This window comes from Hyaena hyaena, unplaced genomic scaffold (assembly GCF_003009895.1).
Source record: "Hyaena hyaena isolate Hyena2069 unplaced genomic scaffold, ASM300989v1 scaffold_725, whole genome shotgun sequence".
NCBI lineage: Eukaryota > Metazoa > Chordata > Mammalia > Carnivora > Hyaenidae > Hyaena > Hyaena hyaena.
Genome location: NW_024081355.1, coordinates 532,447 through 541,014, shown reverse-complemented (window position 1 = coordinate 541,014; position 8,568 = coordinate 532,447). Strand labels below are relative to the sequence as shown.

General features: G+C 48.8%; 1 protein-coding gene across 1 annotated transcript; it reads right to left on the bottom strand.

Annotated features, from left to right (window-relative positions):
* Nucleotides 1-70: 70 nt before the first annotated feature.
* On the bottom strand, nucleotides 71-1,393 carry GJA8 (gap junction protein alpha 8). The gene has a single exon (XM_039217845.1). It carries the CDS (start codon nucleotides 1,391-1,393, stop codon nucleotides 71-73), a length of 1,323 nt encoding a protein of 440 aa, XP_039073776.1.
* Nucleotides 1,394-8,568: the final 7,175 nt, after the last annotated feature.

The following is an 8,568-nucleotide window of genomic DNA, read 5'->3' as shown; positions in this document are numbered from 1 at the left end:
CATCTTTTACGTTTCATCTTGCCCTATGTCAACTTGGGTGTTTTCTTTTCTCTCTTTCTTTGGCAACACTTCATACGGTTAGATCGTCAGACCTGGCCCGGCTGCTGGCTTTGCTCAGCCTGCTCAGGGGTCTGGTGTCATCCCTGGTCGGGTCTGGACACAGCGAAGGCGACTTCTCCGCAGGCAGCTCTTGCTTGGCGGCCTTCTCAACCTGCACCTCTTCCTTCTCCCCCTCCTTCTCGACCTCGGGAGTCTCCACTTTCTCCCCCTCCAGCACCGCCAGGGTCTCCTGCCCTTCGCTGCTCACTCTCTCAGCTTCCTGCGTCTTGTCTCCCACCTCTGGTTCCGCCCCCTCCTCCACGGGCTGCTCCTCCCCCTCTCCCTCCTGGGCTCCCACCTGAGCATAGGAAGGCAGGGTCTCTTGGTAAGCCCGGGACAGGTCCCCAAGGGGCCCTGTGCCCATCTTCTCCTCAAACTGACCGAAAGGCTTGGCAGAGAGCGGGCTGGTCTCCACCATCCCGACCTCGGTCAGCGGGAAATAGTGGGACACGATTTTCTCCTCTTCCAGCAGCTGGTAGCCCTTGGCTTTCTGGATGGAGGAGACCGCGATGGAGTGGAGGGACTTCTCGGGGATCTCCCCCAGGGGCTGCTCCACCGGCCTCTTGAAGGCCGACCGGATTCTCTTCAGGCCCAGGTGGCTCATCTCCAGAATGTTGAGGAAGAGGGACACGGAGGCCACAGACAGCATGAACAGGATGAAGATGGTCTTCTCGGTGGGCCGGGACACGAAGCAGTCCACCACGTTGGGGCAGGGCCACCTGCTGCAGCGGTACAGGGGCAGAATCCGGAACCCGTAGAGGAAGTAGTGGCCTACGATGAAGCCCACCTCGAAGAGGGTCTTGAAGATGATGTGGCAGATGTAGGTCCTCAGCAGGGTCCCCTCCAGCCGGAACTTCTTGGTGCCTTTGCTGCTGTTGCTGCCCTTCTTGACGCTGCCCTGGTCGGCGGCCAGCGGCGCCCTGTCGCCGCCTTCGGCCACGGCCTGCTGGCACAGCTCCTCGGCCTCGCGCTCCTTGCGTTTCTCCTCCATGCGGACGTGGTGCACGGCGTGGCCCACGTACACGAGCGACGGCGTGGACACGAAGATGATCTGCAGCACCCACAGGCGGATGTGCGAGATGGGGAAGGCCTCGTCGTAGCACACGTTCTCGCAGCCGGGCTGCTGGGTGTTGCACACGAAGTCCGACTGCTCGTCCCCCCACACGAACTCGGCCGCAGTGCCCAGGATCAGGATCCGGAAGATGAACAGCACCGTGAGCCACACCCTGCCGATGACCGTGGAGTGCTCGTTCACCTCCTCCAAGATGTTCCCCAGGAAGCTCCAGTCGCCCATGTCTCACCCACCTGGAGGAGGCAGAAGGCAAGAGCTGAGCGGGCCGCGCTGTCACCCTCGGGAGTCCCTCTCCTTTCTGAGTTAACGGGAACCGTCAGCGTGTAAGCGGCACCTTATGGAGCGCTTCCTCTGCAGATTGGGAGGAGGGGACAAACGCGGCGCGAAGAATCTGCTTCCATTAGCTTCCTCATCTGTGAAATGGGTTGAACGCTACTACCTGTTCTCAGTCACTGGGCAAACAGTGGTCTACGAGGGTAAGGGAGGCAACAGATATGTAATTCCTCGAGTTCCACCCCAAATAAGGGTCCGTTGTTGACCATAAATAGAAACCCGTGATTACATGGATTTAAGTCAAGACCACAAGCTAAACTAAGCTTCAAGAGGCATAACACTTGAATGCCCTACACCATGGGGGGCCGGGCCCCTGACCAAATTCTTGGGTGTATGTAATTGCAGCCATCTTACCTTTCACGGTGGCAGAATGTGTAATGATCGGGTGTTTGGGGGGAAGTGGAAGGAGAAAAACATTCCTTGAACATCTCCTCTGTGGCAGACTTTTGACATTACGTTATTTCATTTAATTTGATCATGCTGGACTGTAATTCTCATAAGGATATGGACCATGCCTGTTTTATTTTATTTACTGCTCCGTACTCAATGCCCGCCACAGAGCCCAGCACGTAGTGAAAGCTCAAAAGGTATTGAATCGGTATGATTTGATGAGAAAACAGAAGTTCAGAGAGGTTCAACCAGCTAAGATCAGACAGCTAAGAAGCAGCAGTTTTGTCTGGCCTCAAAGCCTTATTTCTTTCCACCACACGGTGGAGATACATTGCTTTCAATCAGAACTACGCAGTTCCGCAACTCCTGTACTCTCAATTTATGTTCTTTTTCCCTCTACGTTGAAATCTAGAAACCATTTTTAACAGCTTCACCAGTTGAGAGCAACATTTTTTATTATTATTACAACTCTTTTAAATCCAAAGAACGGGGGGAGTGCTTCGGAGAGGAATCATGTTACAGGGAGGAAGGTCCACCGAGACTTTTTTAGCATCCCGCGAAATGAAAAGGTTTTAGGGTCTGTCACATGTGGCTATTTTAATAGAGCTAAACATTTGTTGGAAAAAAACACCACTAAACGTGATAGCATCTAATGCCCCAAGCAACAGCAGTGACGAACGCACACAGGATTGAACTGACAGGGGTGATGTGTGCAAACCGGGGGGCATTCATCCACAGCAACCCTGGGCTAACCTATGAAGGACTACGATCAAAACTTCCACTTTGGGGCACCCAGCTGGCTCAGTCCAAGGAGCGTGGAACTCTTGATCTCGGAGTCATGAGTTCAATCCCCACGTTGGCCGTAGAGATTACTTAAATAAATACATAAATAAATAAACTTTAAAAAAAGGAAAAGAAAACCTTCCTACCTCCATCTGTGGCAGATGCTTCTCGAGCCTGAATATCTCTAGAGTTGCAGTGTTTCCTCTTCACTGCCCTTAGACCAGGACAGGGGCCCATGCTAGAAATGTTGCTCTAGGCTTCTTTCAGCCTCGCCCTACCCGACAGGATCAGAGGTCCGTGGAGCAAAGGAATATGCCTGCCACTTTCAATGACAGTGATATTTGGTAACCACTCGAATGGGTGATGGAAAGTGGTAGATTGGGTGTCATTTTCATCTCTAGGAGAGGATACACAAAGTGGCACCTTAAAGCCTCCTTCCAACCTGTGGTTTGGAGCATGGCCAGACAGTCCTTGGTGGCAGGCAGGGATGGTGGGTATGAGCAATGGCCAGCCTATGCCCTTAGGTTAGGCACATCCACTGTCCGCTTTGTGCTGCTTCTCTTGGGGCCCCAGAAACTCTCAATTAGGTGGGGCATCCGACAGCAGCTTCTCTCCTCCTGGGAGGTGAGAGCATCTGTGGTTCCCTAATCATGACTCCAGCATTGGGAAGCCTTCCTTGTAGGCATGGGGGTACTGATGGGGGGAGAGGATCCTCTACTCATAAACAGGTATTCAGAATCCCAATCACATATGTCTAGTTATACTCCTGGATTTGACACCCCTCAAAGTACAGTTAAATCTAGTGCTCGCCCTGTAATGAGTGGCAGCCATTTCCATCGCCTTTGGGGAAAAGATGGGAAACCCCGTATACAGGCAGCCCAAGCATAAATCCTATTGATGGCAGAGCCAGGAAAATCAAGTTTCTTATAAAATGGCTCAGGGTAACATTTGTGTTGAAACAGCAATTTATGTCATTTACTCCCGTAAAATCAAGTCTGGCTTTAACACGCTAAATCTAGTGTTGCTAATGTCTTATCCCCATTGACATATCAACATGGTTTTGACAGTCTTCCTTGTTCGGTACTGTATCGGGCCTTTGGGATTTCTATGTGTATTTCACTCATGTGCCTCAGTGAATGTGTGCAGCAAGCACATACTCTCGGGACTATGTGTCTGTCAGTCTTGTTTCTCCCTTTGAGAATCAAAAGCTCTTGGGGGACAGGGACCATTTGTCTTCATCTTCTATGAACCATCATGACACAAAACAAAGATTTTCACAGAACGGGCACTCCTGAAACACCAGTGAGTGGGAGCAACAGTAATCATTTCAAATCTGAAATTCTCAATCTCTCAGTGTCTGTAATACCAGTATTACTTAAAGTCTAGGGAACTCCAGGGTTCTTTGCTGCAGTTAGCAAAGAACTGCGTGTATGTTACCATGTATAACATGCAGTTAGCATGTATACATGATATACATGAGACCCTGCTGAGCGCCCCATCAGTAATTTCCAAACTAACGCCAAACAGGGCAGTGTCCTTCTACATTCCATGCTGTAATGCCAGGATTGAATGTGTGTGTGTGTGTGTTTAATGTCTCGTTACAAGGTCTCTCATAATAACGGAAAGAAAGAAACTAATTTAGGATGAAATCTTTCCAATTCCATGCCATTGAAATGGGCCAACTATACTTTTAAGAAGAGAAGCTGTAGGGGCGCCTGGGGGGCTCAGTCAGTTGAGCATCTGACTCTTGATTTCTGCTCAGGTCATGATCTCACAGTTCATGGGATTGAGCCCTGCATTGGACTTCGTGCTGACAGTGTGGAGCCTGGTTGGGATTCTCTCTCCCCCCCCGCCCCCCATCCCCTGCTCACTGTCTCTCTCAAAAACAAATAAACATTGTTAAAAAAATAAGAAGAGAAGCTTTAGAGGTGCTAAGGGAAAGTGCCTGGGTTCCTGACTTCTACACATGAAAATTTTACTTAAAGGAAGTCAGACCAGAGTATATCTGAACAAACTATTCCACTGGAGCAGGGAGTAATCTAAACCAAAGAAAGAATATTTTTCTTCTCTTCTTCAAAGAGGAACAGATCTTTTACAGATGGAAAATAAACTGATGAAGTTTAAGCCTCCACCCCCCAGGACACCCACCAGAGGATTATGGCTTAAAGCAATGATTAAAATGACATCTTATGTCTGGGTATTGGGTATCCCTTGTCTATTTATAACTGATATACTTTTTCATACCTCATTTCAGCCCTCAGAACAACCTGTGAATGAGGCCAGTGGTTCTCAGACTTGGATTTCACACACTGATACAATAACAGCAACAAAATGGAGTGACCAACATAGGGCCACCAACTCCTAACTGTGCCAAGCAAAGACATAAAAATAAGAAACTTTTGAAATCACTAATTATGGCTACAGTCTGTTTTCATACAAGGGGAATTTTCACACCGCAAAACTAGAAAAGACGCAATTTCAGAATAACACGTTTAAGTTGGTGAAAAAATGGACTACACTATTACTACAGGCTGCTGAAAAGTTCATCTAGGACCAGAACTGACAGGCCCACAGAATGATTGAGAAAAAGAGAACCAGGCATTATCGTCCCCCAATACTAGATAGGAAAGGAGAGTAGGAGGTTAAATAAGTCTCCCAAAGGGGCTCAGCTAGTGAGAGTAGAGCAGGGATGTGAGCCCTGGTCTTCCTGCTTCAAGCCCATGGCGATTTCCAGTGTAGCATAGCCTACTCTCGGCTTTGAAAGGGAGAACCACACCCTTACATCTGTGTTAACCAGTTCCCTAAACCATTAGATGGCCACTTACCACTCCGGGTGGCAAGGGGGTAAATATGTGCTTCCATTCATGTCTCTAAAGCAGCCACTTTAAAGAGCGCCTTGCCTAGAGAGCCAACAGAGCTTCTCTGGGGTGGACATTTAGGTCCTCAGCTAGACCTATCCTTGTGCCCTGTTAAATGCTCCAACGTGAAAACACGGAGCAAGAAGCCTCCTCTACACGCACGGCACGTAGTAGTTATTACCGTTACCCCTATCACAGAGTTCAAGTGAAAACGTGCGCAACTCTTTCATAAACACCAAATACTCAGTTTAGGTCCCTCGGGATTCCTGGAGGCATGTTAATTCATTCTGAAAAAATGAGAAGACCTTAAAAAGTCAGGTTTTAGTTAGAATGTGGCCCTCTCCGCCCCCCTCCCTCTCCCCCACTCCTGCATTCCTTTCCCTTCCAAGCCTCTGCCAACTCTTAGGCCAGTTCCAAGAGGGTGGTCAGAACTGGACTCTAAGTCCAGCCATCCCAACCCAAGACCCAACCTTAGTGACCAAGCCTGGATGTGGCCCTTAGGTTAGGCTGGGAAAGAAGCTGGGGTGGCAGGGGGGGAAGGCTACCAACCACCATCACCCAAGGAAAACTTGCCAGTAGGAGTAAGGTCCCCCGGAGAAATGTGCGCTCTCTTTCTCTCTTGGTGCTCAGCAGCAAAATGGCAACTTTGGCCTCTTTCCTTTGGCACCTAAAAGCCCACCTCCCCCTTCTCTATCCCGCCCCTACTGTGCTGCACGACTGAGCAGATATGACTGGATTGATCCTGATGGGTAGGTTTTACTGTCCAGCAATATTTTAAGCTCCGAGCCAGACAGCTTTTATGAAGGGAGGGATGTTTGGAGAACAATGGGAGAGAGAGAATGGGGGAGAGAGAATGGGAGAGCTGTGCTGGGCACAGAGGGGAGGAGGGCGGAGAAAAGCTGATGCGGGGAAGCTTAGACGGGCTTCTACGGCCTCCCAAAGTGTCTTTTAGCAGCAGACTGGCCCTCTGTTACAGAAAGCCTTTGGCCTCTCTCCACAGGCCCTGAGCCTGGGGGGATTTTTTCCCAGAGCCTTACCTTCAGCTTAGAGAATCCTAAGGATGTAGGGACAGAAGATGTTCACCTGTGAGCATCCCTCTGCCCCCCAGTCAGACTGTGCCAAAGGCACCCCAGAGGAGCGTTTGGTCTTTTTCAAGGGATATTCTAGCCTCTTCTCTTGGGAGTTTGATCATGGGTCTCATAACTTTGAGCAGGGAGTGTCTTGCTTTGGAAGGAGCCTTAATTCTGGTGCCATTTCTCAATATAATAACATTTCCTGCCTTGTTTTACTCATAATTACAAGTATTTTCTAGCAGCTGCAGAGTCAAGGGGATTAGGCGGTGTCAGCTAACAGGTTTAGACTCTAGTGTCTCCATCTGGGAAATGGGGTTGTGATGGCTTGACTCCCCAAGCATGAAATCCCAGTGCGACCTACTGAGGAATGATGTTTGGGAAGCGAGCAGGGAGGCCGTGAACGCATGCGCTCTGCCCCACTGAGGCCCACCCTTTTCCCATTGTCCGGGACTGGCCATTGTGCTGGTATGAAAAATGGTTCTTTTGACCACAGTTTCCAAACCCCGAACTGGGGCATTTTATTATGCAAGTTTATGTGTGGAAACGATGGAACAAAAATGGTTGAACCTGGGATGGTTTCAGGAAATCTATAAGGTAGGATTACTAAATGGAAGGCAATTTTGAGGGTAAACCAAAAACGAATCACCTAAGTGCTTGCCTCTTCTCTATCCCCATTTCCTGTCCTGTCTGGTGTCGTGGGAATATTGCATTTTGATGGTGGCGGTTTGAAGGGGGGTTGTACCAAGGCTGTATGAGTCTCAAATGCCAATCATATTAAAATGTTCACTAGCCTACAGCCTTATTTAGAATTCTGATTTCTTTCGGACTTCAAATTTGAAGGACTTCTCTAACTGGGACAGAGCCTTCTAGAGAATTCCTCAGTTAAAAACAACCAGCCCAGGCTGTTCCTCAATATCAATGAGGCAAGGAGCCAGAAGAGAGAGGGAAGGAAACCCAATCAGTCTTCCTTCGGAGAACATTTGGTAAATGTTGATTCCTGAAGCTTGTGCTTTCTCTGAGAGATTCTGGAACCTACAGACTTTTTCTTTAAAAAAAATTTTTTTTGATGTTTATTTATTTTTGAGAGACAGAGACAGAGTGTCTGGCAGGGGGGCGGGCCAGAGAGAGAGAGGGAGACACAGAATCCGAAGCAGGTTCCAGGCTCCGAGCTGTCAGCACAGAGCCCGATGCGGGGTTCCAACTCATGAGCTGGGAGATCATGACCTGAGCTGAAACTGGCTGCCCAACTGACTGAGCCACCCAGGTGCCCCCAGACTTTTCAAATAAACTTCTCTCATTGATGCCATCTGGGGCTAACTTGGCTCATGATGTCAGCTCCATCTCCTGACATCACTGTGTGGAGAGATGGTCGTAGAGGATGCATTTGCATCTGGAAAAACAAAGAAAGTCACTCTAACTCTGAACCAATGCTAGCCTCTCAAGGTTGGACAAATCCAGCTTTGTACTTGAGCCCATTCTTTGCTTGTTTACTCTGTTGATGTTGAAGACCCTCTAACAGATAATGCCCATTTTTGTGGTCCATTGTTTTTGAATTATTTTTGTTGTCAGTTCTTCTGTTTGCAGTCTTTGAAAACATAACCACTCAAGCCCTTACCTCTTGAGGAACATTTTGAAAGAGAAGGGGAGAAAGGCTCATCTTAGGGTCATCTGTCGCTGAGAGATGGTTGTCTATTCCTTTTTTAAAAATTTTTATTTAACTTTTGAGAGAGAGACAGAGTAGGAACAGGGGAGAGGCAGAGAGAGAGGGAAACACAGAATCTGAAGCAGGCTCCAGGCTCCGAGCTGTCAGCACAGAGCCCGATGTGGGGCTTGAACCCACCAACTGTGAGATCATGATCTGAACCGGAGTTGGCTGCTTAACCAACTGAGCCACCCAGTCGCTCCCATAATGATTGTCTATTCCAACCAACAATCAGAGTCAGTTTCTCAGGTCTTTCAG